Here is a 27,434-nt window from a genome sequence, read left to right on the forward strand (position 1 = left end):
GAGGGACTGGAGGGCTGACACCTGGCCCTGACCTGATGACCAGCCCCCCCTTCCACCCCCCACCCCCAGCTCCTGGAGCCTCAGCAATAAGGGGACCAGGTCGGAATGGCCTGTGACCCTGTACAGAAACTTCTCTGAAGGTCACTGCATCTATCCTGAAGACGGCCATTGGCTGCCCCAAGAACATTTCTCTTTTCTGAAATTATGATGGTTGAAAACAAGGTTGGCACTAAATAGATGGAGCTCTATCTGGAGATGCCTTTCCTTTGGCTTTACCCTGGCTGTTGGAAGTCCCTGGGAGAATGTGGGATCACATGTCCACTCCCCAGAGCGGAATGTCATGAGCCCAGATGAAAATCAGCAATTGATCTACTGCATCTCTTGCTCCTCCTGGGTCCTGGGTCGCTCTGCCTCTGGGTTCTCTGAAGTGGTTCACTCCTGTAATCCTAGCCACTTAGGAGGCTGAGATCTAAGGGTCCTGAGTTGAAGCCAGTTCGGGCAGGGAAGTCTGTGAGAATGCTTATCTCCAAAAAAGTGGGAGTGGCACTATGGCTCAAGTGGTAGAGTGCTAGCCTTGAGTGAAAAAGCTGAGTTTAAGCCCCAGTGCTTCAACTCAGAAAGTCCCCAGACTTGGTGATCTTTGTATCAAAGCCCTTGCAGATCTTAAGATACCTTCCTTGTATACTGGGCCTCTGGGGTCAGAAAATCCTTTCCTGGATGGGTGACTTCATTTCCAAGCCAGTGTCCTCATCAGTAAAGTTGTAATATACACACCTCGGGGGTGGGATGTGGGGTAGGTAGAAGGACCTCATTTCATGAAGTGCTGACGCGTTTCTAGCACTCTGTTGCCACTGGCTTATCATAGTGCTAGTTCTTGCCATCATTATCAGTGCCCAAACCAGAGTCAGCTCGGGGGCAGAGTGCTGTGATGTCCTTGTCCCCTGGGGATGAGGTGAGGGGGAACGTCACAGGGGAGCGTGTTTACCACAGGTACCACTCTTCTGTCACCCCTTAGCACATACCCCTGGCTGTCGTTCCTGTTATTTGAGAACGCTGTGGCTTTTCTTGAACCAAGAGCTGCTTGTCTAGAGCAGCTGGGAGTCTGGTACAGGTCTGCTCCTTAGCGCTCCCCAGAGGCCGTGATACCCAGGAGATGGCAGTGGGTAGAAGCTCTGACACCTTCTCCAATGACTCTTCGTCTGGTTTCTGTGTTCTGGGAATCACTCAGGAAAAGACTTGTCATAGCTTACAAACAGAAAAAAAAAAAAAAAACAAAAAAAAACAGCTCGACAGAGCACGAATACTCTATTATTTGCATTCCTAGGACAAATTGTCGAGTAAGTGTGTTTCACAAACATGTTGTGTGACAGAGAATCACATCTCCCCCGTGCATGAAGGTCCCTGAGGGTATGTTGTTGTGGCTGGAATTTCTGATCATTTTCAAATTTGAATGACCTCTGTCTTAATGAGTCAGAGCCTTGTGCAATCTTTCAGCCCTTAGGAACGTCTTCCTCATTGGTTGTGCAATGTGCGGAGCTGATGGGCGGCCTGCCTGATGAGCCACACTTCTCTTTGTGTGGCTGAGTCTGTCCGGATCATTCCCTTTCGCACAGTCCTGGGCAAGATGAGACTGCCTCCCCAGCACGTCTCACACCCGGGGACTAAGATGAGCGCTCTCTCTTGGGTGCCAGTATTCAAAATGGCAGTCACCACTTGGTGGGGACAGACGGGCACAGATTCTGCCAGCTGGACTTGTCCAGGGCAGATGGCTGCCAGGTGGATATGGAGGAGTGAAGGCTCAGCATTCAGCGCATCTGCTTTTCATTGGCCCAGAGTGAGGGACATCTGGTGGGGCGCTGTGTTTCTGGGACAGTTAAGATGGGAAATGTCACCCACACAGCTGGGGAGCTGTCACCTCTGGTGCTGGGCACTGTACTAATTGTGTCTTGCTTCATTCTTGTTCATGGCTACCCAGGAAGGCAGGGGCATCATCCCTGTTACCCAGCCATGAAGTAGATGAAGCTCCAAGAGGTGGGTTATGACTCATCCATGCTATCCCACTCAGTAGGAGGTGAGATTTGAACCCAGGCCTGTCTCACTGCCAAACTGTACTTGAGACTTCTTTGACTCGTGTTTCAAAGCATGTTGTCGCGTCTCCAAGTATTTGGAGGTCTGGCTGACAGAATTCATCTTTCTGTTATCACTTTCTAGGTTAATTTCATTCTGATCTGAGGACATACTTTCTGTGATTTCTGTGTTTTAGGTTTTCCTTGGTGGTGATGGGGTTTGAACCAAGGTCCTTAGGAAGGCCCTCTGCTGGGGAACCATGCCTCCCCCCCTTTTCTGCACTGGATGTTTTTGAGATAGAGTCTCACATTTTGCCTGGGCCTGGGCCACAGTCTACCTCTTCTCCACTTCTCCTTGTAGCTGAGAGTGTCCTCTCATGCATGCCACCATATTTAGCTTCGACTTTTCTGACCTGGCTAGCCCAGAACCACAGTCCGTTCCATCTTAGTCTTCCATGTAGCTGAGATGACAGTGAACTAGCTGGGGACCAACTTCTAACCCTTGAGGACACGCTCAAACCATAGCAGGCATACGAGATATGATAGATAGCTTTTGGCTAACGTGACTAAGTTGGACTGTTTAAGAGTGGCCAGAGGCCAAGTTCATTACCGTTATCTCCAAAGGTGCAACACCTTGGTCCAAAACAACAGCATCGCAGTTATTCTGCTGAGCCCGCAGACATCTCCTGGGCCTGCATGAGGGAGGCCAGCTGCTCCTCCATGCTCAGGCTGTGGTCTTTGTCTATTGTTCTTCCCAAGATTTATTCTGTTGGATATTCAATAAGAAGATTTGATACTTGCCTGGGCTGAGGTCCCTTAGATCCTAGTCTGATGTTTCCCCAGCAGTTTGACATTTTTGGGTTGTGAGGAACATAGCCCAGTATGGTTGGGCTCATTGGATTAAGGCCAGTGGGTAAGTGGGATGGGCAAGGGTGGAGCCAGTCTGGAGAGGGGCCACGCCCACTGATGTCTTTCTATCTGTAGGGGGCTCAAAACTCCCATCGGCAGCCTTTTCCCCTATTGGTCCCTGGTCACCACAGAGTCTTTCCATTCTCTGCAGAATAGCTGCTCCTGCCTCCCACAGTGCATCTCTAACCACATCAGCGCCTCCTTTGTGAGTGCTCTTGACTCTTGTGGAACAAGGCTCTTCTTCCCTCCAGAGACACTGATGTGTGGCCGGACCCAGCCAGCTGGCTTGTAGTGAGGAGAGTCTTTGGGAAGGTAGAGGGTCCTTTAGGTCCTATCTCCTTCACTTTATGGATGGGGAAACTGAGGTACCTAAAGGGAAGTTGACGTTCCCAGCTGCATAGTTCATCAGTGGGTACCATTTGAGAGTCTATTCCAGGACCCAGGACAGAGCCCATAAACCCAGCTCAGCCACTTCCTGCTGGAATGATTAGGTGTGTGCAAGAGGTTAGGTCCTTGCAAGTTTATCCTGTGAGATTTGAAATATAGTGTTTCTCCATCCTTTTATTTTTTCCAAAAACTTCTGCCTTGGGTTAAAAGATGGCCACAGAGCAATCTGTATGATGACTGGCTTTTCCCTTCCAGAGGTTGGAGGCTTTTAGAGGGTAATTACAGTGGTCTCAGTGCAGGGAAAATGTGCAGAAGCTCACAGTGGATGCCTGATGAAGCAGGGCTGAGATGCTTCAGTGTCTTAAGCTGTGTTTCTGTTTTCTTTGGGGGTGCATCTACTGGGGCTTTCCTCTTACCATAAAGGCTCTTTCATTTTTTTTCTCCATACGGGAAATACACTTTCACATCTGATATTGTACTTTGACAAGTCTTTTTTAAAGTTAGAAATGCATCAAAAATAGAGAAGAAAAAAGATTCACAGTTGTTGCCTCACTATCATTCTAGTAGCTTCTTTGCCCGCTGTTTTCCTATCCGTCTCCATTTGGGCTGTGGTTGTGACGGTGATCAGTACTGAAGTATGAGTTTCGTGTTCCTGACCATCTTGATGTCCTGATTTCCTTTGTGAGGATAGATACCAGGAATCACAGTTACTGGAGAGAGGCATACAGGTTTTCTGTGGCTCCTGGTGTAATAGTCCAAATGATTTTCCCAAAGGGTTGGAGAAATATTTGTTTCCACCAGCTATGGAATTTCGACCTCTCTCCCTGCCTCCCTCAGAAGCAGTCCTCTGGGATAAACGGGAGATGATGGCTCCAGACCAGCCATTCTGCTCGGTTGGTGGATGGCCCTGGCTAAACGGACATTGCCAGCGTTTGGGATAGAATGGGCACTTTGAAAACTGGGATTTTCTTGGGGGTGAGTGAGCACAGACTCCCCCTCCTGGAAGGGCTCGTGTGGCTGTCAGTTCATCTGGTCCAACACTCAGGTTTTAGGTGAGGAACCCAAGATGACAGAGGCGTGAAGGTTCTAGGGCCCAGCCCAGACATGACAGAGGAGCTGAGTCCCTGTGTGCCCAGCTCAGAACTTTTACCACATGGGACCTCCCAGATGCCAGCTCCGTCCAGAACGCATGTGGAGACCAGACTGTTTCTGTTTGCTTTGAGAAGTGAAAAATGTTTATTCACATGGTTTTTACACTCAGAGGGAAGTACAATATGAACCACACAAATACCTTCAAAATTTCAGTAGTTAACATTAAAAATCAAAAAGAAATGGACATTATTATTTTTCCTTTCTTCTTAAATGCCAGCTTTATCAAGGGGGTTCTTAACATACTATACACTTGACCATTTAGTGTTTTTTATATACACAACTTTATTGTTTTACTAACCCTACAACATTCTCATCAGTCCTTAAAAGAAACCCAGTACCAATTAGCGGTCCTCCCTGCCTGGCCCTAGAGAACCGTCAGCCTACTTCCTGTCTGTGGATTTGCCTTTTCTAACACTTCCTGAAAGTGGAAGCGTGCAGCGGTGCTCCTTTGTGACCGGTTTGTCAGAGCATGATCTTTTCATCCACGAGGGAGCATGTGCTGGTGCGTCATCCTTGTTTAATGACAGAAAAATATTCCATTGTGTGGTTGTAGGAAGACCACACCTCTTCTTGCAGGGAAAGCAGGAAAGTGACTTTGAAGACCTGACCTGCCCAGGCCGAGCTGATGGTCCTGCCAGGAGAAACTGGAGCACTTGCCTCAGTACATCGGCATTAAAAATGAGTACAGAAAACATCGGGAAACGCATTTCTTAGATTTATTAGGTCATCTGATTTTGGGGGAGCTGGAAAAGAGGTCAGAAATGGCATGGCTTCCTCTTCATCACCTGAGGCCTAGAAAGGGGAAGTGGCTGCTTTGGGGTCCTAGGCCCACTTTTACACTTCTTACTGGAAGCAGACAACTTCTGACAGCTGCCTCAGGTGTGCAAGTTTTCCTCACTGTCCCCTTGGATACCGCAGGGCAGAAGCTCATCAGCAAGTAGGTACCGGGGGCTGCTCTGGCCTCCTCCTGGATATAGCAGCAGTCTTCTCATCTTCTTTAGGCTCTAGAATTGGCCCTCCCTCCAGCCCCAGAGAGGTAGCCTCTCCTGCCTTGCCTCCTGGTCCTGTGCTGGAGGCTAGAGGATTCAGAGGCTGAACGCCCTTCAGCCCCAGACAAAACAACTAGAGTTGTCAGAGCAGGAAGACAGCCCAGGGGAGGAGACAGAATCTGTGAAGGTCAGGAAGGAGCCAGAGGCAAGTGGATGATGTTGTGGACCAAGTGGTCAGATGTTTCCCTGAAGATAAGAATAGATGACACCTCATGCTGCGCGTTTAGAGTCTTCCGAAAAAATCCTGCCTTGGACTCAATCAGAAACTTCCTTCTAACACATTCAAATAGCGTGAAAAAGACCCCCACATGCAAGATTCTGACCAGACCTGAGCATTTACCTTGTCCAGGCAAACAAAGATTACAACCATCTCATTGTCTTGCCATTGAGACTGAGAAGGTTCTGGGGAACCTCCAAAGGCTGAGCCTTTGAATCACAGGCACAGTTAGGGGCTGACGGCCATCTGGCCAGGTATCCCCACAGAGCTGGTCCTAAGGTGGCCTGTTAGGGGGAGATGGAGTTCCTGTACTTGGTCTACACCATTTTCTGTAGCCTTGGCCCAGCCCTGCAAATAGCCACTGCTCGCCGCTCAGAACCTCCCCCCTCAGCCAGCATCACAGTCTGAGGTCTGGCATCCAGTGAACTTTTCCCACTCAGAGCCGAGCGTCTGGGAGACTGTACCGGAAAGAGAGGGGCTGCCAGTGCTTGGAAGTGCCAGTGTGGGCTGGAAATCAAGGTCAGGCTTCCCAGCTCCACCTCCTCTTCCTCCGCTATTCATTAAAAGGAAAGAAAGAGGTCACAAGAAACCCTCCTGAATTTTCTTTATTTCTATGTGGAAAACAGGAAGACAGTGTCTTACTCTATCATTCAATTTTTAATCTTGGAAAAATAAAATCCTCTCATTATATATGAATTCTGGATCTGTGTGTGTGTGTGTGTGTGTGTGTGTGTGTGTGTGTGTGTGTGTGTGTGTGTGTGTGTGTGTGTGTGTGTGTGTGTGTGTGTGCCAGTAATGGAGCTTGAACACATCCTGGGCTCTCTCCCTGAATTTTATCACTCAAAGCTGGCACTCTCCTATTTTGGCCACAGCTGCACTTCCAACTTTTTGGTGATTAATTGATGGTAAGAGTCTCACAGACTTTCCTTCCTGGGCTGGCTTTGAAGCACGATCCTCACATCTCTGCCTCCTGAGAAGCTAGGATTGCAGGCGTGAGTTACCGATGCCCAGCTGAATTGTGGCTGAGGGTCTGGGCTGTGGAGTTTGGCACCTAGAACCCCTCCCCGGAGCAGCATCTCTTCCTCTAGTTCTTGTCTTCCATTGATTGGCACACGGCGGCTCCCGTGACGCATGGGATTTTCAGGGTTATTTTAGGCTTCTGTTGGCCACTCTGGGTACAGTTCAGCCTCTGTCTGTCCTGGGCTTTTTTTTTTTTTCTGCAGGACTCAGGAAAGCCTCTGTGCCCGGGCTCCTCTGTGCCCACCAGGGTCTGTGTGCCCCTGGATCCGCAGCTGCAGCACTGGTCAAATGGGGGTCCTGGCATGTGCAAGATCTCACTTCTGTTTCCGCCGCGTCCATGCCTGAGCCCTGCGCAGAGGCGGGTCTGGCCGATGCTGACGAGTTTCCTTGGAATTTAATGGAGTGGGGTAGACAGAATGCAGCCGCCCAGACCAGGCACACGGAGCAAAGGAATCTCTCCAGACGCCCTTGCTGCACTCCCTGGATTATGCTTTTTGTGTTTTCTCCCCCCTCCAGACAAACGCTCTGGCAAGCAGGAACTCTTACCTCCTTTGTGCTTTCTGCCTCATTAGCCTTTAGGAACTTGTTTAGATTGATTTCTCTCCACCACTCAAGGCAGAAGAATTCCAAGTTCTCTGGAAGAGGAGAGAATGCAACAAGTCTCTGTGTGGTTCATGCCTCTTTCCACCTCTGCACCTCCCCCCAGCTCATCTGGCCGTCTGCCCTGTGCTTCTCAGGCCATTGTCAAGTTTAGCAAGAAACTTCAGAAAGGGAGCTAGCTTTGCGAAGGGAAAAATCATGCCATTGCGCTTTCCCTCTGTGAATGTGTGCTGGCAGCTGTCCGCTCAGCTACACATCTGCCTCTTGGTCCTGCCCCAGCCTGCCACCCACACCTGGGGCAGGTGTGCCCTGTGGGCCTCCTCTTCCTGTGTTCGGCCAGAGTTGCACCCTGACACAGAGTCAGCATTAAGACCAACATTCCAGGCCCCTTCCTCTCTTCTCGCACCCCAGTGACCAGCACTCAGCGTGCTCACCAGCACCCCCATCCTCCTCCTTCTCATTGCTCTGTGCGTCTCTTTGGTGATTTCACCCTTGTCAGAGGTGCTGGGGGTGGGGCGGGGCAGGGAGCTTTGGTTTGGGCAATGGTGCCAGAACAAGCACACGGGGGAAGAGTTGGCCAAGCATCTGATCCAGCCTCGGCTGCTCTGGGTACCTGTGAAGGTTCTGGACAGGGAGGAGAACAGACAGATAAACCCTTGCAGAAGGGACCTGCCCCGCACCCCAGAGTCCTGATCTGATTGTGAGCCTGGATTTATTTAAGATCTCTTTGCAATTGCTATTCATCTGGCCATGCTAGTGATCATGGGAATATCAAAGAGAAATGTAAGACATTGGTTCTCAGACAGCCTAAGAGTGAGAAGGAGCATGTGTTCTCATGGCAGTAGATGGGGGGAGGGGCTACATTCAAGACCTGCCGGTGGCTGCAGACCCTTGGAGGATAGAGCACCGGAGCCTGGGCCTCCCACGGGTCCGCTGCTGGGGTACTGGCCGCTGGGAGATGCTGATGACAGCTGGAAGAGTGTCCCACCCCAAAACCTTGCCCAAAGATCACTCCTGATTTCCTTAACACCCTGCTGAGGCTTGCTGTATTTGCCTTCCCTGCTTATACTTCCCTTGCCAATGAGAGAGCGCTTGCTCATTCGAGTCTGCAGACAGCTGGGGAGGCTTGTCCAGACTCTTTCAGGAAGGACTTTGGGCTCACAGTAGTAGGGGGTTGGTCCCAGCAGGCACTGCCCCAGACCTCAGGTACTCAAGGTGGTTTCTGGTCCTTCAGCAGTGAATGGGTGTTTGTTCCCCACACCGGCCTTCATTTCTGACCGCGGCACCATGCATTTCATGTCTTTGTCTTTCTGCCCTGTATTGCTTTTGTTACCAATGGCCAGGCTCCTCCCTGAGCCTGCAGTATCAGGGAGGAGCACCCACCATCCCCACAGACATGCCAGCCGCTCCTCTTCTCCTGCCCCAGCTGAGCTCTGCTGAGCAGAGCCTGGCATGACGCCGCCATACGCCATACTTGTTGCTGACTCTTGACAGCTCTTGGAACTGGCCTGTGCTCCTATTTGTAGTCCTTTAAGTATGAATGTCTGTCTGTGCTAGTATTTGGCAGTGAAGAACTTGGATGAGAAACACGAACGGTTTGAGAGCAGGAAGGACCTTCGAGCCCACCAGTCGAGCTCCCCCTCCCCACCGCCCCGCCCACTGTAACTTTAAGGAGTCTCCAGCCTGAGGTTGCACTCTTGCCCAGGCTGGCCATGTGCTGGTCAGCCTCGCAGATCTCTGAGGCTGCGGGTGCTACCTTGCTCCTCAGCAGGTAGGTGCTGTGTTAGAGCTGTCAGAAGACAGCAGTGGGCCCCGGGCTCCCCAGACTGAAGCCATAACTTCAGCACCTCCCAGGAAACTTCCAGTGTGACTCAGCACTCAATCTGGATTTGGAGTTAAAAAAAAAAAAAAAAAGGTCAGGCAACCTTGAAACACGCAGGTAGGGTTGGGGGTGGGGAGGTGTCTGTGGGCTTCGGCCTGTGTATTCACACAGGGTCCTGCGGTTAGAAGAATCCTCCCATCTTACAACCCTTCTGTCACTGCCTTGAGAGTCTTAATAATTTGTAAAGAAAACCATAGACTTATTTGTTTATTTACTGCCAGTCCTAGGGCTTGAACTCTGGGTTTGGGCACTGTCCCTGAGCTTTTTTTTTTTTTTTTTTTTGTACAAGGCTAGCCCCCTACTACTTGAGCCACAGCTCCACTTCTGGCTTTTTGATGGTTAATTGGAGATAAGAGTCTGACAGGCTTTCTTGTCCAAGCTGGTTTCAAACCACAGATCTCAGCTTCCTGAGTAGCTAGGATTGCAGGCGTGAATCACTGGCACCTGACTCCAACAGAGTTTCTATGTTCATTTTGCACTGGGTCTGCAAATTCCATAGCCAGTCCTGAATATAGGACAGATCTTTAAAATGCCAAGGGTGTGCTCAGTCTGTTCTTGTGACTGATTTGAATTTGAGGAACACACTGTTCCTGTGAATAAAGGAGGATTCATTTCTTTTCCCTCGAATACACTGTGTTCTGTTTTCCAAATTAGCTGCACTTTATCAACTCTGCTGAGAAATTGGATGGTTCTTGCTGGAAGGGAAGATGGAGTTGTTAATCCTGTATCCTGGCCCTGATCTCTTGGTCTGGAAGTATGAAGCATAGTCTCACAATGGTGTGGGCTGAGGGGACTGCAGGAGGAGAAGGGAGGCCAGGCTCCAGATGCAGAGCATGGAGCTCTGAGCGGAATTCTCAGTGGATAGGATCCCTCTGCCTCTGCCACTGGCCAGCTCTGACACTTTCAGCCATGGGCTTTCCTTCCCCTATCCTCTGTGTTTCCATCTTTTTGCAGACTGACTGTGAGATCCATCATGCAGGCCTGCAGGAAGACTTAAGAGGTCACATCTGTGTCTAGCATTGTGCTTGGCCCATAGGGAATGCCCAATAAATAAGTAGTGTTATTCTTATTGGTGTATTATTTTACTGCGATTTGATTAGCTGTAGTGGAGGAAAATGAAACATTGCAGGCAGGATGGAAAAATAGACACGTGTGAGGGTTGGGATGGGGTGCAGTGTTTGGGGGACTAAGGAGAGAGTGAGATTCTTGGAGTTCTCAGAAATGTGAGAGGATCCACTTGGAGGTGTTGAATGCACCAGGTGCTGGAGTAGGAGCTGTTCCATCTCCATGTTCTAGGAAGGGAAACTGAGGCTCAACCGGAAAAGCAATTGTCTGCAGTGCCACAACTGTAGAAGGGCAGAATGGGGATTTGATGCTTAGAGGCCAGCCTCCCTCTGAAACCACGTGGCATTCACTGGGAGCTAGTGGCTTCTATTTGGGAATGTTGGGCTCAGCCACCCGCCCATCTCTGAAGCTCAGGCAGTGTCATGCATTATTGTCCAGATGGCCTAGACAGTGATCCTTCTATTTATGTCGACTGCACAGCTGGGATGACAGGCTTGTGCCACTACAACTTGGCTTATTGGTTGATTCCTTATTGATTTTTTTAAGGTACTACTGGGGCCTAAACTTGGGCCTCATGCTTCCTAGTCAGATGCTCTACCATTTGAGCCACACTTCTGGTTATAAAATATTTTCTGTAAACCTCAGATTAACAGCCTCCAAGAAGGCAACATTTATGAAGTTGTGTAGTTGACTAGTTGTTTACAAGGATGAGACATGATTCATTCATTATCTTAGGATCAAATCCTGGCAGCTTTAAACTCATAGAGCTATAGGAAATGTTAGCTGTATTTAATGGACCATTTGTTGTGTTAAGAATGAGTAGAGAAAGCATTTATGAGCCGAGTGAGAGGAGATCCGTGTCTGTAAATTGCTGTGACTAATGCTCATTATTTAGAATGTGTCTGCTTCAAAGCAAAGTCTCAGAATGTAAGGCAGTTTTCATGAGAATTGTTTTGAGATAGGTTCTTTCCTTTCTGCATACCTTTTAGAAGCAGGGTTACCAATTTCTATTAAAAAAACTGTTGAGATTTTCCCTGGGAGCATGCTGGCTACAGAGTCATTTGGGGAAAATTAAAAGTTTATGGATAGCAAACCTTCACACCACAAATAGGGCATCTCTCTGTGTTTATTTGGGTCTCATTATTGTGATGGCGTTTTTGAATTCTTAGTATATAAGTCTCAAACATATTTTGTTAAATATTTCCCTAAATTATATATATATAACATATATTACATATATAATACATAATATATGTGACTAATGTATATAAGGCCCAGCATCATTAATGATTGTGTCTTTACTTTCATTCTTAGGGCAGGAAGATCCCAATAGTTTGCGTCATAAATATAACTTCATTGCTGACGTGGTAGAGAAGATCGCTCCCGCTGTGGTTCACATCGAGTTGTTCCGCAAGTAAAGCAGCCTTCCTTCCTTCCTTCCTTCCTGCCTTCCTTCCTGCCTTCCTTCCTGCCTTCCTTCCTTCCTTCCTTCCTTCCTTCCTTCCTTCCTTCCTTCCTTCCTTCCTTCCTTCCTTCCTTCTTTTCTTTCCTTTCTTCCCTCCCTCTCTCCCTCCCTCCCTTTCTTTCTTTCTTTCTTTCTTTCTTTCTTTCTTTCTTTCTTTCTTTCTTTCTTTCTTTCTTTCTTTCTTTCTTTCTTTCTTTTCCTTCCTTCCTTCCTTCCTTTCTCTCTCTCTCTCTCTTTCCTTCTTTCCTTCTCTATAACTTGTGAGGCTCTCTCCCATACATGTTGCCCTTTAGCAAAACATGGGAGCTATATTTGAAACACATTAAAGTGTCAAAATGTCATTGAATAGATTTCTACACCCTGATAAAACACATTTCTCCCTCAGGACATTTTTCCATCTGACTATTTAAACTACATTCTTAGCCCTTCAGATATTTTAAGAATCTTTGGCTCTGAAGAGATTCCCAAATAATATTTCCTAAATGGAATTCTTTTGATATGTTGCAAAAAAAAATTGGCTTAACATTGTTTTGAAGCTATCTGAGCTCGTTTGCAAAGCAGTGATCCTTAGATGTGAGTGACTCTCGCAGAACCGAGATCTTGGCTATCTGGATGCACCTGTAGGAAGGAGGATCACAGTTCAAGGCCAGTCCCGGTGCCAACACAGGAGACCTTATTGAAAAGAGTAAAAGCTGTAACTATAGCTAAAAAGGATGGGAAGAGTGGTTCAAGTGCTAGGATATCTGCCTAGCAAGCGCGAGGCCCTGAGCTCAAAACCCCAGTATTGTCTCCCCACAAAACTATCTATAGCCCAGAAATCGTCTTAAGTGCTCAGTGTGTGGAAGTGTTCACGTGAAGGGGCGTCAGGGGTGACTGCTCTCCTGTGCGTTGCAGGCTTCCTTTCTCCAAGAGGGAGGTGCCGGTGGCCAGTGGGTCTGGCTTCATCGTGTCAGAAGATGGGCTGATCGTGACCAACGCCCACGTGGTAACCAACAAGCACCGGGTCAAGGTCGAGCTGAAGAACGGAGCCACCTACGAGGCCAAGATCAAGGATGTGGACGAGAAGGCTGACATTGCATTGATCAAAATCGACCACCAGGTGAGCCCAGTGCCCCCTAACGGTGTCCCCGCCACAGAGTGCAGCTCTTAGATGCCCAAGTCATAAACCCAGGGCCTGGGAAGGTGGCTCAGTGGCAGAGTGCTTGCCTAGCATGCATGAAGCCGTGGGTTCGATTCTTCAATAGCACATAAACAGGAAAAAAGAGCTGAAGACAAATTGTAGTAAGCCTTGTGCACTTATTAAAAGTTGTTTAAAAAAAAACACACACACAAAACCGTGGCCAAACCTGAGGCAGCAAAGGGAGTGGAGGTTCTCCGGGCACCTGGGTTCTCAGGGCAAGTGCTGGACCCGCTGGGCCCGGGGCCTGAGGAGTGTGGGCCCGTGCCGAGGGAAGGAAGGAAGAGCTCCAGGAGTCATCGGCGAGAAGCTGGCTGCCAGACTGGAGAGTTTCAGAGCAGGGTTCCAACTGTTTGAAAAGCCTAGCAATAGTTTGTAAAGAATTAGTAGGTAAGTGACGAAAATGGGGTGTTCCTCCTCTTCCTCATACTGCAGCATCTGCTGCAAATCCTTGTTCATCTCTACAAAGATGTCATGTGTTCATAATGTGTGTGGAAGGTGCTGGGTTTGGATGAGCCATCCAAACAGGCCTCCCAAATTATTAGAGGACTTTTGTTTTCTTTCTTGTCCTCTCTCCCTCCCTTCCTTTCTTCTTGTCTTTCTTTCTTTCTTTCTTTCTTTCTTTCTTTCTTTCTTTCTTTCTTTCTTTCTTTCTTTCTCTCTTTCTTTCTTTCTCTCTCTCTCTTTCTCTCTCTCTTTCTCTCTCTCTTTCTCTCTCTCTCTTTCTCTCTCTCTCTTTCTCTCTCTCTCTCTCTTCTTTCTTTCTTTCTTTCTTTCTTTCTTTCTTTCTTTCTTTCTTTCTTTCTTTCTTTCTTTCTTTCTTTCTTTCATTCTCCCTCTCCTTCTCTTGCCTTTGGTGGGACAGTACCAAGGTTTTGAACTCAAGTACCCTATCACTCCAAATTCTTTTTTGTTTTGTTTTCCACATAGGGTCTCTTGTATTTGCCTAGGAATTGGCCTTGGACTGTATATAATCCTCCTACCTTTTCATTCCATGTATCCGAGCTAATAGGTGTGAATTGTGGCACCTGGATTGTTGGTTGAGATGAGGATTGTTAATTTTTTGCCTATGTGGTCCTTAACTCCACCTCCTGAGTATCTGGGATTATAGTAATATACTACCTTGTTGTCCTTCAACCCCTATCCTCACAGTCTGCTTCCCAAATTGCCAGGATTACAGACAAGAGCTACCATGCCCAGCTCAAACCAAAGTTTTGGGAACTTTGAATTAAAACAAAGTCAGTGGATTTCTTTCCTTTAGAAGGTAACACGCTAATGTGTATGTGACTGGGTTATAAAAAAGGGAGTCAACATAAATATTGTTTTTTGGGTGGTGAACTTAGGGTGGGTGTTGCTGTGTTTGAAATGCTGCTTTTGTGTTGCGGGGTGTAGCTGGGTGATCGAGTGCTAGCCTCACTTGGATTAGTAGATAAGGCCCTGGGTTCCAGCTCTAGCATTACACACACCAACACAGGGGGATGGCCACGAAAATGCCTTCCCTTCGAATGTCATCCCCGAGTCATTTTTGCTCTACTTGTTTAGCAAGGTCGTCATGCCTGAAACTCCTTCCAGCTCTTAATGGAGCCTCAGCGGAAATTCTCCCTTGTATTGATTGCAGAGTCTTATTTCAATCGATGCGTGCTATGCGCAGTGAGACTGCATCTTCTGCTTTCTTCACACCCCGAGATTTCCCACATTCAGGTGGGAGGGAGAGCTGGGCTCAGCTGGAGTCTTCAGAGAGCAGGAGGGGTCTCCAATCACCTCGCCTGGCTGGCGGCAAGGAGACCAGCCACGCTCTCCAGGCCCATTAGAGGACACAGCTCTGTGCACGCTTTGGGCAGTAGGATTGTGGGTCCTCCCCTCCCCCCCCCTGCTTTTTAAACAGCACCAGGCTGAGGTCCAAGCACAGACTCTTTCATAGCTAACCTTCCAGAAGAGCACAGGCTCGAGTGTTCACACCCTTTCCCTGGCCATGTCCCCTTAGCCCTCTCTGAAGCCCTGTGGTCAGGGAGCTGTTGTGTTGTTGTGTTGTGAGGCTCGGGGTAGGTGTGTGCTTCCTGCCCATGTGAGCCACTGCCATTTGTCAGGTTACAATGAGGTGCTATTTCTGCTCAGTCACTGTGGAATTTCTAGTGACAACTTCTTTTAAAATGTGTTCACTGGTCACAAGCTAATTGGGCAAGTTCTTCTCTCCTCTCCCCACCCCCCTCCTTTTTTTTCTTTCTACTGGTACCAGTGCCTGAACTCAGGGATTCATGCTTACTCAGCATTCTTGCTCATGATTGGTGCTCTACCACTTGAGCCATGACTCCAGCTCAGCTTTTTGCTAACTAATAGGAGATGGCATCTTACAGACTTTTCTGCCCAGGCTAGCTTTGAACTTTGTTCTTCCAGGTCTCAGTGTCCTGAGTAACTAACAGTACAAGTGTGACTCACTGGTGCTCAGCTTCAGACTTCCTCTCTAATGTTGCTTAGTCTGTAAGATGGCTGCATTAGTCACTTTCTACTGAGGAAGAAACAGGGCTCAGAGAACTTAGTAACCTGTCTGAGGCCACACAGCTCCACCTGATTATCCCAGCCAGGCCTCAGTTCTCTTAAGTGCCCAGGTACCAGGGCAGGGATGGAGCCTGGTGTTGGCATGGGATGGAGCCTCTTGACAAGTAAGCTGTGTGAAGGCTGACCCTTCTTTAGGGACACCACTAGAAAGGGTGTCCAGGATGTGGTGGGGACACCGGAAGGAGGCTGGCCAGAATAGCAGAGCCTGTGGCCACTTGTGGGACTTGCAGCCCCAGAGAGCCCATGGAGGACGGCCAGCGTGAAGCCCACGGCCATCCGCAGGCGGGATGTTGGGCTTCGGGTGCTGGCTTGCCCGGTGTGGGCACTCCCTCCACAGTGTGATTCTGTGTTGGCATGTGTGGGCGCAGGCTGGGCCACTGTCTGCCCGGCCTAGTCTTTTCCCATTGGGAGCCTGTGTTGCCCTGGCGTGTCCCGGCACGGAGTGGAAGATCCCAGCGGATGAGGGGTGCAGAGGTTTGGAGCTGCTCGCGCGCTCCCCGGGAGTGGAGCGCTTGCCAGCAGCATGCTGTTGGACATGTGTTGCCAGCCCCACACAAAGGAGCTGGAAACTGGAAATTGAGCTGATGTGGCTGTTCAGAGTGGAATCGGAAAGGAAAGGATATTAAATTGCAACAGACACTCACACAAAGCCTGCTTTCCATTCACCAAACTGCTTTTCTTTCCTTTCCTTTTTTCTTTTTTTTTTTTGCTGATTGGAGTAGGGAGGGAAAAAAGCACATCTTCCAGCCTTTTCTTTGTTCTGTTTCCTTCCTTCCTCTCCCCTCCCCCTCTCCCTCCCCTTTCTATCCCCCCCTCCCCTTTTTTGGTCAGTCATGGGGCTTGAACTCCGGGCCTGGGCACTGTCCCTCAGCTCCAGCTCACTTGAGCCACAGCACCACTTCCGGCTTTTTTCTGTTTATGTGGTGCTAAGGAATTGAATCCAGGGCCTCATGCATGCAAGGCAAGCACTCTATCACTGAGCCAACTTCCCAGCCCTCTCTCTCTCTCTTTCCTCCCCTCCCCTTCCCTCTCTTCTCCTCCCCTCAACTCTCCTTGCCTCCCCTCCCTTCACTTCCTTTTCCTCTCCTCTCCTCCCCTCCCCTCCCCTCCCTTCTCCTCTCCTCGTTTTCTTTTCCTGGGCTAGGGATTGAACTTGGCGCCTCCCTTAGCTTTTTTTCGTTCAAGTTGGAGCACCAGCTCTACCACCACCTGAGCTACAGCTCCACTTCCAGCGTTTTGGGTATTTAACTGGAGAGAAGAGTCTCATGGACTCTCCTGCCTGGGCTGGCTTTGAACTGTGATCCTCAGGTCTCAGCTTGCTGAGTAGCTAGGATTATAGATGTGAGTCACCAGCACCCGCCTTGTTCCATCATTTTGACAAGTGTTTTGCAGGGAGAGGGTCTGGCTTGTGATGAGGCTGTTTGACAGGACCTGGCTCTCCAGGTGGGTGTAAAGGGAATCTGCGTTAGCTTGCGCCTACTCAGAGAGAAGACAGAGTCCACAGAAATTGGGTTCCAAGGAGAAAAATCATTCCCGACGCCACCTTGGTATGGAAGACCACGACAGCCTCTCCCCAGGGCCAGTTAAGGATAATGTTAGCGTGGCTGCCCGCCGTGTCCACAGGCCCCAGGACTGGCTTGGTGGCTTGTCAGTCTGGGCCCCATCCCCCCAGTTCAGTGAGTTCAGTTGCAGATCTCCCCACGACTCACTGCCATTGTCCTTCCTGGGCCCAGTGTGCGTGACTCTCTCCCTGGAATAGAAGGCGGGGTGGACACCTGTTGTCATCATCATCGTCCCCTTGCTGTCTGTATCTCCTTTTGCTGGGAGCCGCAGCCAGCCTTTCACCTGGAGGTCTGCTTCTCCCATGGACAGCTGGATGAGGCCTTCTGCCCCAGGGTTCATACCTCGTGGCCAGCGTGTGGGGTGGACACGTGGCGGGCTGGTGAGCACGTGCTCTCCTGGGAACTGGAAGCCACAGCTGGATGCTGCTATGGAAAGCCCAGCCAGCGAGGCTGCAGCTGCGGGCCTGGCCCGAGCCCGGGCCTCGGCCTTCGAAGCTACTGGGTTCACACTTCCTCCTCCTCTAGCAGTGCAGGGACTTGAAGCTGCTGGGCTTTGTCTCTCTGTGTGCTGCCTGGGGAGACCCCAGAGAGCTGAGGGAGCAGGCCCCTCCTCCTGGCCTGCTAGCCCCTCCCCCTCGCAGGAGGAGAGTGTCCCGGACAGGCTCACCCTCCAAACTGGCCAGCCTCCTTCTGTGCTCCTGTCCTAGGGTTGGAACTGGGGACCCTAGATGGGGCCAGTGTGGGCCTGAGGGGTGTGTGTGTATGTGTGTGTGTGTGTGTGTGTGCAGCGCAGGAAGTAGAGTCATGTCACATGTAAACATCTTAATAGAAAGCAGCTTGGAGGGCAAGTGAGTTCAGCTGCGGATACAAACCACTTCCAAATGTGTTTAATGTGAGCCACTGGCCATGTGTGCAAAATATTTCTAACTTTCCTCCAATGGCAGTGTTTTGTTCATGCAGTTTCTTTTCTTTTCTTTTCCCCGAGCAGTTTAGACAGAAACAGAGATATGAAAAAGTAGATCCTGGTGCTGGTGGCTCATGCCTGTAATCCTAGCTACTCAGGAAGCTGAGATCTGAGGATCGAGGTTCAAAGCCAGCCCAGGTAGGAGAGTTCATGGAACTCTTTATCTCCAATAAACCACCAGAAAACCCGAAGTGGCTCTGTGGCTCAAATGGTAGAGGAATTGCCTTGAACTGAAGAGCTGAGGGACAGTGCCCAGTCCCAGAGTTCAAGCCCCACAACTGACCCCCGCCCCCACAAAAAGCAGGCCACTTGGTCTCTTTAGGCCAGAGCCCAGGACAGGCCCCCCGGGAGGTGGTGGAGAAGGTGGGAGGGGAAGTTACCTGGGTTACAGCTGCTCTTGAAGCTATCATTCTTTCCATGGTGGCCTGCGGCTTTGACATGAAAGCATGATGCAGCTCCCAGTGTTCTCCTGACTAAGATCACCCCAGTAAAGGGAGGGAGGGGACTCCCTTCTGTACCCACCCTTCTCCACAGCTGTCCCTCTTCAGGGCCTTGACTGTCCTCTCCTGTGTCTTCTTCCAGAACCTTCCTACCTTACTTGCCCGCTCACCCTGCCCCAGTTTTCGGGGCTGCAGTTACCTCCTACCTCAGGTTCCCTCTTTGGCACCCCAGAACGTACGTAGCCAAACCTCATAAACTGCCTGTCCCATCCCACTCCAATACCATTTTCCTCTTCATTTCTTTTTCACAATTATTGTCTTTCTTAATTACTTTTTTTTTTTTTTTTTTGCCGGTTGTGTGGCCTGAACTCTGGGCCTGGACGCTGTCCCTCACTCTTCAGCTCAAGGCTAGCACTCTACCACTTGAGCCACAGCACCGCTTAAGACTCTTTTGGGTAGTTAGAGATAGGAGTCTCAGGGCCTTTTATGCCCAGGCTGGCTTTGAACAGCAATCCTTATACTTCAGCCTCCTGAGTAGCTAGGAATACAGGTGTGAACCATTGGTGCCCAACCCGTTTATAGTTTTGATTCAGCTTTTATCTCCGCTGCTGCTTAAGCATGAGGGACACATTTGTCTCACCTGTCAGGTAAGCATACATTTTGGGGCATCTTCTCAGAAGAAAGCCAGGCTCACGCTGCTCTTTGCAGGGGAGGGTCGGGAGGAGAACGCCCAGGGCTGCTCTGCTTTCAGGTGAGGAGAGGAGAGGCAGCGCAGAGCGGGCCCACTGTACTGCTGGAGTTGGGTGGACACAAGGGCTGTGCTAGTTCCGGTGCTCCAAAGTGCTGATGAGGCTGCGGGTTCTCCTGTGGATGCTTTTCCCTGATGCGGCCATGAGGTAAATATTTGGAAATCGCCTTCCAGGCTTGAGGTGGTTTTCTTCCGGCCCCAGGCCACCTTGGGCCCAGCAGCTCCCATAGACCCGTTTGAAGTGGCTGAACTGCAGCCTCTTGGTGCTGGGCTGCTTTGTTTGCTGAGGGTTCTCTTACTGCTGAGCCTGCTGACAGCTCAGAAGGCTGACACTTGATCATGGAGTTCAGAGCAGGGTCACGTGGGGCAGTGGTGACAGGACTGGGCCTTTGCCATCCAAGCCTCTGAAGGCCTGGCTGTCCGAATCTGGCTATAGGCTTGGTGGATCTGTCCTGAGTTATCTGAGTGAGGAGGGTCTCGGGGGGCCGGGGACTGGGGGCCAGGGAGGGGGTGGGTGAGGCTAGTGACTCATGCAGTTCTCCTCAGACAACCTGATTGTGAAAGAGTGCTGACTAAGACCCATGTTTGTCCAAAAGTAACTCAGATAACACAGCCCAGCATCTTCTATAGTCTATCTTGAATGATAACTCAATCCCAGAAGGCAAGTGTCAGGAGCCAGGCTCAGCACCGAGCGCTCTGTTACTTCTCAGCATGCTCTGGGTTTTTCCATTTGGATGCTTTCCCCCTGCCTGGGCATGTCTCTTTTAGTGCTCTTTTTCTCTCCATAATGGAGCAATTGTGGGTACCCCCTGCATTTGCTAAGGATGTTGTAGAACCTGGGGCATTCTGAGGCTCCTATTACTGGGTTGATTTTGAGCATATTTAGGGAGGTGGGATGGCTATTTCAGGAGGGAATAGAACTCCAGAATGGCGTGGGAGCTGGCTTGTGTTCTGTTCTGCCAGCCTCTGCCCAGAGGCAAATGGGGCCTTGTTCTGAGCGCAGCTCTTCTTGGCATGTGAAAATCTTTCAGTTCCTCAAGCTCAGAACTGGAGCCCTGTGTGTTCTCTGGCCCCTTTTCAAGAACTTCGTTGATTGTTAAGGAAATTCTTTGACTCTTTTTTTTTTTTCTCTTAATATGGTAGTGCTTTTACCCCCCTCCCCCCACTCTGGCACTTTCTACAGAATTCCATGAAGACTATTATTTATGGTTTGGATAAAAGCAGTTCCCAGGTCACTGGGAGTGGATTTGTAGATGCCCCATTGGGAATGCCTGCTGTCCTCACTCGGGGGGAGACATAATGGGGTCCATGTAAGAGTTTCATGAAAGTGTGACAGCATACAGAATTAACCTGTGACCTAAATCTGGCCCTCCATTGGTGGTTTTAAAATTTTATTGAAACCCAGTCATGTTTCCTTCCTGCCCCAGTAAATTTGAATGGTTGTGACAGAGACTGTGTGGCCTATGGAACCTACAAATTTTTCTGGTATTTCACAGAGCTAGTTTGTCAACTGCAGGGCAGGTAGTGACCTTGTCGCAAAGTTTCTGGAAGTGGCTGGAGAGTATGCTCAGGCGGATTGAGCCAGGTGAAATTTGACTAAGGTAATAAGGGGAATGAGCGTGAGAAGTGGGTTTTGTTTACCCTTTGTGTCAGAAGGGTTTGCCTTTTTTTTTCTGGAAGATGAAGCTATGGCCCTGCCAGATTCTGCAGAGGGAGTCCTTATGTTTATCCACTTCTCTGTGATGTTGGTAGAAAGAAGTTTACCAGAATTCCAAGATGTTTCCATTCTGATCCAACTTGAAGATCTTTCTGGATCTTTTAAGGTGTTTGACTCATCCATTTCAGTTGTTCCCTATTCGTTTACTGATTTTATGCATTCTTACTGAGCATCTGCCTTAGCCAAATACTATTAGGTGCTGACAATGTACTGACAATGAGCAAAAGCCATGGAGTTTAAGATTTAGAATAGAAGGAAAGTGGAATGGGAAAAATATGGGAACAATTACAGTGAAGGAGACAAAGAAAAGGGGAGGTAGGAAGCTGAGGAGAAGCCTTTGAAGAAGGTGGAGGCAGGGGAATGAATCTGACGAAGTGAGCTCCAGCTGAGATGGGCAGACAGGGCCAGCCATGGAGGTGGTGAGGAGAGGATGGGGGAATGACTGGTTTCCCTTCTCTGCCAAGCCTGAAGAATCTAGATCTTAGATTTGTAGGTGCCCCACTGAGATTGTCTTCTGTCCTCTTCATTTAAGGGGAAACTTATTTCTAGTGCATTTATGCTAGCCTTCCAGAGTACAAGCTCACATTTGTGCTTAGCTGATTTCTCTGTATGTCATCTATGTTTTTTTTTTCACTGACCTTGAATCTTTGAGATTCCTTCTTATACTCTGAGAAGCTCCAGAGTCTTATGAAGTCAGTTTCATGAGAGTCTGACAATCATCTGGTGGCCTTTCACCGTCTTGGCAGGAGGGTGGAATTTCCCACTGCTGCTTTCCTAAAACTATCCAGACCTCTTTCTGTGGCAAGGGAGAAGTAAGACCTTGTGGTGAATTGAGGACTGATTACTCTATGAAGCATGCCAATCAACAATTTAGTTTTGTTACATAAGATACCAGAACTTGATAGCAGTAACATTTCAAATATGTGGTATTCCCCCATTTGTCGGCCAAGCAGCTCACAGAGGGGCATCGGCCCCTCCCTCTGTCTCTGTTTTATGTCATTGTTATGTCTCTGTTTTATGTAATTGTAATATGATCTTTGTCACTGGCCATCTCAAGTTAAGTATATAGAATGGTTAAGCATCTTTTCAAACCTTTTTAAAAGAATGGTAGATCCTGAGCGACTTCCCGGCATCCAGGGCCCACACAGGCTCTTAAGCGGTCCTGACTACTGAAGAGCCAGAGCACCTATAGCTCAGCTGGGCAGATGGTGGAGGGGCTGGACTCAGAGATCCCTGGACACTTACCCTGACTGAAATGCCAAAAACTCTCGGCAACGGAAGTGTCACTCGCTTTTAAGATCCCAAGGGAAGTTTTTGTTGGTGGGGGCGGGGGAGGGGTTTGAACATAGGGCCTTACTCTTACTAGGCAAATGCTTCAGAACTCAAGCCCTGCCTCCAGTCCCTTGATGGTTTATTTGACAGATCTGCCTTCCTACTTCTTCCATTTAATTGATTTTTATAGATCTAGATAGTGCATCTGCCATGGCTTTGGCCCTGTAGCGGCGGTAGCATTGGCAGCTGAGGTCAGTGGACAAAAGGGAATGGATCAAAGGGGCTGAAGACAAGTGGGACTTGACTGTGTTTTTCCTCTTCTGGATGCCACAGAACCTAGACAGCCACTGGCTGCTTGGCTCCCATATACAGCTGTTGACATTTTGTGGTCTAAACAAGAGTAGGAGGATATTTGGAATGGCAAACATTTCGTGATCTATCGTAAAGGAGACTAAATATTATGGGCGTTCATAAACAGAGAGGAAAAAGGCGATCTCCGCATTTGCTTTTGCATTCTTTCTCTTCTTTCGCACAGCCATCCTGTGTGTTTGCCTTTGATCTCTCACTTCTTTGGTTCCCCATTTGCCCATCACCCTGCTTTTCTGCCCCATTGGCGGATATTAGTAATGACACACCAGCTGGGGACGCCCTTCTCCTCACCTGGACGTGTGAGTGGCCTTAGTGATCATGTTAGCACAGCTTTCCTGTTCTGGCCTCCTGGCCTGGTTTTACCTGTGCAATTACTACAGCTGTATCAGCTCATTTTCAAGGTCATCCTCTTGACCTTCTCATCACCAATGATCTTCCTCTCTAATCCAGACCTCCCCCCCCCCCCCAGCATCTCACTCAAGGTTCACTTATCTACTCCCCTGGCAGGTGGCTTTATAGGAGTCTGACTTGCCTAGTTACTAGCTCTGGTCTTCAGAAAGGTCCCATACTCTGAGGTCACCGTGCTAATTTTATCTTTGAATTTGAGTCGTGTCGTAATCATCCAATGAGGTGATGGGGTGTGCTCAGACAGCGTGGCGCCTTGGCTTGGGCACAGTTCCTTCTTTTCTTTCCCCAGGATGGCTCCTGCCCTTCCCTCTCACCGGCCTCCATAGACTCCTGGCCTTGCCCGATCTTTTCTTCTGTGTCTGGGCAGTGACTGTCAATCATCCCTACAAGTGTGGGCACGGGTTGGTTTGGGGTTGTGTCACACCTCACAGCATCTCAGGGCAGTGTGTGGTGCAGAGCCTGGGTGACAAGGCCACAGAGTGCTCTGTAGGTGTCTGGGCTGTGGCAAGTTTCTCCCACTCAGATCTAAGGAACTACTATGGACATGCCTTCGGGACCCATTGTCTGTGAGTCAGGGTGGTGGGCCCTGGGTGCACTGGGCTTGGGTTCTGAAGCTGCTGGTGGAGCATTGGATTGTCAAGGCAATCAAGAGTCTGTGCTTAGCCAGGCGCCGGTGGCTCACGCCTGTCATCCTAACTACTCAGGAGGCTGGGATCTGAAGATCACGGTTTAAAACCAGTCCAGACAGGAAAGTCCATGAGACTCTTATCTCCAATTAACCACCAGAAAACCAGAATTGGTGCTGTGGTTCAAGTGGTAGAGCACTCGCCTTAAGCTGAAGAGCTCAGGGACAGGGCCCAGTTCCAGAGTTGAAACCCCATGACCGACAAAAAAATAAAAACCAAAAGTCTGTGCTTGCTGCTCTGGGAATACAATCTTCATTCTCAAAGGACCATGACAACACTAGCAAAAAAAATCAGGATAGGCTTAGTGTAGAAGAAAAAAAAAGTTTTATTTTATTTTGCACTTGGGTCCTATCGATGGATGCTATAACTGGATCTCAGTGAAGCATTGATTCACTGACCATGGTCTCCCTCCACCTGTCCGCTGCCCTCACCCGTGCGTGTTCTCCATCCCTCCTTGGCCAGGCTAGAGCACTCTCTCCACTCAAGGGAGTCCTTAGAGGCTGGCATGCCCCCAGGGATTCTTCCACCTCCAGTCTGGTTTTCGTAGGAGGCACATGGGTTCCATGGTGGGTCTGGGGGACACACCATTTCTTCCACTGCATTTTTTTAAAGGAAAATGAAAGGTTAGCATAACTGTTTCCAGAAGGCACATTGAATCACTAAGTTGAGTTGCAGCCAGTGGCTGCAACATAAGCCTTTGAAGCAAACTTCAGCCAACACGGGGCCAGCCTGGAAGCCCCAGCTATTAAACACGTGTGTGCTGGGCAGCTGGCAGATACAGTAGATTCTGCAGATTCAGCAGTGAAAAAAAATATATATATTTGTAACTGAGGAGTACTTTGTACCTTTCAAAGGAGACAAAGAAGCGACTGACTTGGCTCATTAGATTAAAAACAAGTTGCCAGCTTTTCCTTAATTTTGGCTCTATTGGTCTGTTTTATTGCTCTTCTCCCCAAGCATCCAAAAATGAGGTTGCAACAAAATGAGCTGTTAGCTGAAGCACAACTAGTGATGGCGTGTGGCTTTTTGTGTTTCTCTCGGCAGTGACCAGCCAACTACTATCTGGAGAATTCCAGACACCACTTTTTCTCTGGGTGCTTTGTTGGGAGTCATCTGACCCCATGAGGGGTTGTATGCAAAGGGATTTATTAAGGCCCCCCCCCACCCCTGTGCCTTTTTGATCTTACCCATTACACTACTGTCAGCTCATAGATTTTGGGAAACAGCCAGTTGTTCTGGAAAGAACCCTAATTGTCAAAGCTGAGATGATGTGGCGGTCACCTGACTCAGCTCCCCGGGAAGCTGTACACCAGCTTGGGTAGTAGCAGATCTCAGTTTCTCTCAGCTGCTTTTACTGAGTTTGATGACACCAGTTAGTATCATGGGGTCTCCTGCTGCTGGGGTAATTGCTTACCTTCTCCTAGACACCTCTTTTCTGCTGGAATTCCAAGTTCCTGGTTTCCACTAGTTTATGAGTAGGGCCGTGACAACCACCAGTGAAGGAGTTACTGTTGAAGGTCTCTTGTCTGTGGAGGGTGTGGCCAAGCAAGAGCTGTTGGCCCTCCCGGTGGGATCCAAGGTCTCCTTCTACTCTGTAGTATGGAGCCTCAGAGCTCCTCTTCTGCCTCACAGTTTGTATGACTTGCTAGCCCTCCACCCAGTGGGAGAGTGACATGAGCAATGGGACCAGTAGGCCTTTTTTTCCCCCGCCAGGGCCTTCCCAGCTGTCAAGAGGATTGACTTTTGCCCTGTTTACTTCTTAGGCGAGCTGTGAGGCTCCAGCAAGATGGGGAGATGTGTGAAGTGTTTGTCAGGAAGAGGGGCTGGCGTCTTCATTTTCGAGATGGCCTGTGGCTGGTATGGCTTCAAAGGGAGTCTCAGACAGAGTGTCTGCTGCTGGGATCCTGGAGACAGCTTTGATGTGGGTGGCGTGGGGAGCAGCTTGCAGATGGATGCAGGGTAGAGCAGGGCATGGCGGTAGGCCGGGTGTCATGGGCAGGATGCGAGTGGACCTCAGTGTGTAAGGCTGCATCTGCAGATCGGGCTGGGACGTGGCTGTGCCTTGCAGCCATGTGTGCGTTTTATCTTCCCCATGTCTTCCCCACCCCCTGTGGTACATATGTCTAGACAGCAGTGGAGTTAAAAGCTCAATTACTGAGCAGGAATTTGGCCAGCGGAGCTATAGCTGCCGAGCAGACGGCCTTGGCCTGAGGATGGCGGCTGAGAATGAGACCCACTTGGATCTGAACAGGCTGAAGAGCCTGGGGCTGGTGTAGCCAGCTCACACCTGTGGGGAGCAGGGGCCCAACAGCGCCCCAAAGGCACTTGACCTCACGGAGAGCTGTAAATCTGGCCTGGCCGACATCTCGACATCTTGGCACCACCTAACTCCTTCGCAGGGATTTCTGTCTATAATTAGAGTCCAGGAGTCAAGGCTTCTGCATTATGGGATGGGATGCAGGTCCAAGACGGCAGGGAAGGGGGGGAGAGAAGGGGGAGGAGATAGTCGGGGGGCTGTTCTTTTACTTAGCCAGGCTGCTTGTCAGTTGGGAGAAATCTTTCCATCTTGGAACCTCTGTTTCCCCATCTGTAAAATGGAGAAAACTGTGCCCTGAGTGCCTAGGTCGCTATGAAAGGACTTTGTTGTCTTTGGGCAACAAGTTCCTATGTTTCCACTAGGCCCAGGTCTACATGAGAAGTCACCCCTCTGCGCCCCGTCCCAGAGGTTTCCTCACTTAGTTCTGTCTTCACAATCTATGACGTGTCTGAGTGAATTAACAAACAAGTTGGGGGAACATGACGGCGGTGCTGCTCACCAGAGCGTGTATGACGGGTGGCCATACTCCCCGAGAGCCCCCGTGAGGCCTGCTTCCTGGGGATACTCGGGGTTCTCATCAGCGCTCTCCACTTTGTCTAAGCCCATGCGGTCATCCGTGACTTCACTGTGCTTGGGCCAGGCTTGTCCACGGAGCGCCCTGGACCTGTGGTGGCAATGAGCAGTGTCCCACGGAGGCCTGGCTCTCCCGAGGCAGCGGATACCACCCAGGCCTCCATCTCCTGCCTTTGTGGACATCTCTCTCCCACTGTCTTCACAGCTTTGCCGCTGGGCCTGAGTCAGACTTTGGAACAGAATTTCAGGACAGAGTTATCTTTAGGTCTCTGCCATCTAAGGCCTCTGAGACATGGGGCTCACGTCTGGCTCCCTTCCTAGGAGGTGGGGGAGGGGCAGTGAGCTGGAAAGGGAACAGTCTAAATAATGATTAAATTATCCACAGCAAGTCCTGCCTCAAACCTTCAGATATGGTTTCTCCTTTGTGGCCGAGGCTCGGCTGGGCCCAAGTCTGAATGTGACTTCTGCCTACCACTCCACTTCCTTGGCTGCCAGGGTGATCTATGGTAGATGCTTTGTCCCATCCCTTGGTCTGACTCTCAAGGCCAGCCCTGAAAAAGATAGGACCTCCAGCCAGTCAAAGGAATGGCACTGTCACAGACAGACCTCCCCAGAGTGGCCGTGAGCACCAGCCGCAGGTCTCCCACCCACCCGCGGTGATGGCTGAGGTCATTCTTGGCAGGGGCAGCTGGCCCAGGCCCAGGGTAAACACGCTAGGCTGAGCTTTCTGCATGGAGTATGGGGCTATGTAGGGAATGCCACAAGCTTTGGCCTCAGATGACCCCAAAGGGGAAGGTTCACGGGCAGTGTCTTACAAGGTGGCATGCAATGAC

The 27,434-nt window shown here is 49.7% G+C and overlaps 1 protein-coding gene across 1 annotated transcript in view; it reads left to right on the top strand.

Moving 5' to 3' along the window:
* The window catches only part of Htra1 (HtrA serine peptidase 1), a 42,917-nt gene that overhangs the window by 6,119 nt on the left and 9,364 nt on the right, over positions 1 to 27,434 (top strand). Inside the window, exons 2-3 of the mRNA XM_069988221.1 lie at positions 11,662 to 11,761; positions 12,707 to 12,911. Coding sequence (XP_069844322.1) covers positions 11,662 to 11,761; positions 12,707 to 12,911 — 305 coding nt within the window. The remainder of the gene's footprint in view (positions 1 to 11,661; positions 11,762 to 12,706; positions 12,912 to 27,434) is intronic.

Source organism: Dipodomys merriami, unplaced genomic scaffold (assembly GCF_024711535.1).
Source record: "Dipodomys merriami isolate MVZ:Mamm:240054 unplaced genomic scaffold, mDipMer1.0.p SCAF_35, whole genome shotgun sequence".
Classification (NCBI taxonomy): Eukaryota; Metazoa; Chordata; class Mammalia; order Rodentia; family Heteromyidae; genus Dipodomys; species Dipodomys merriami.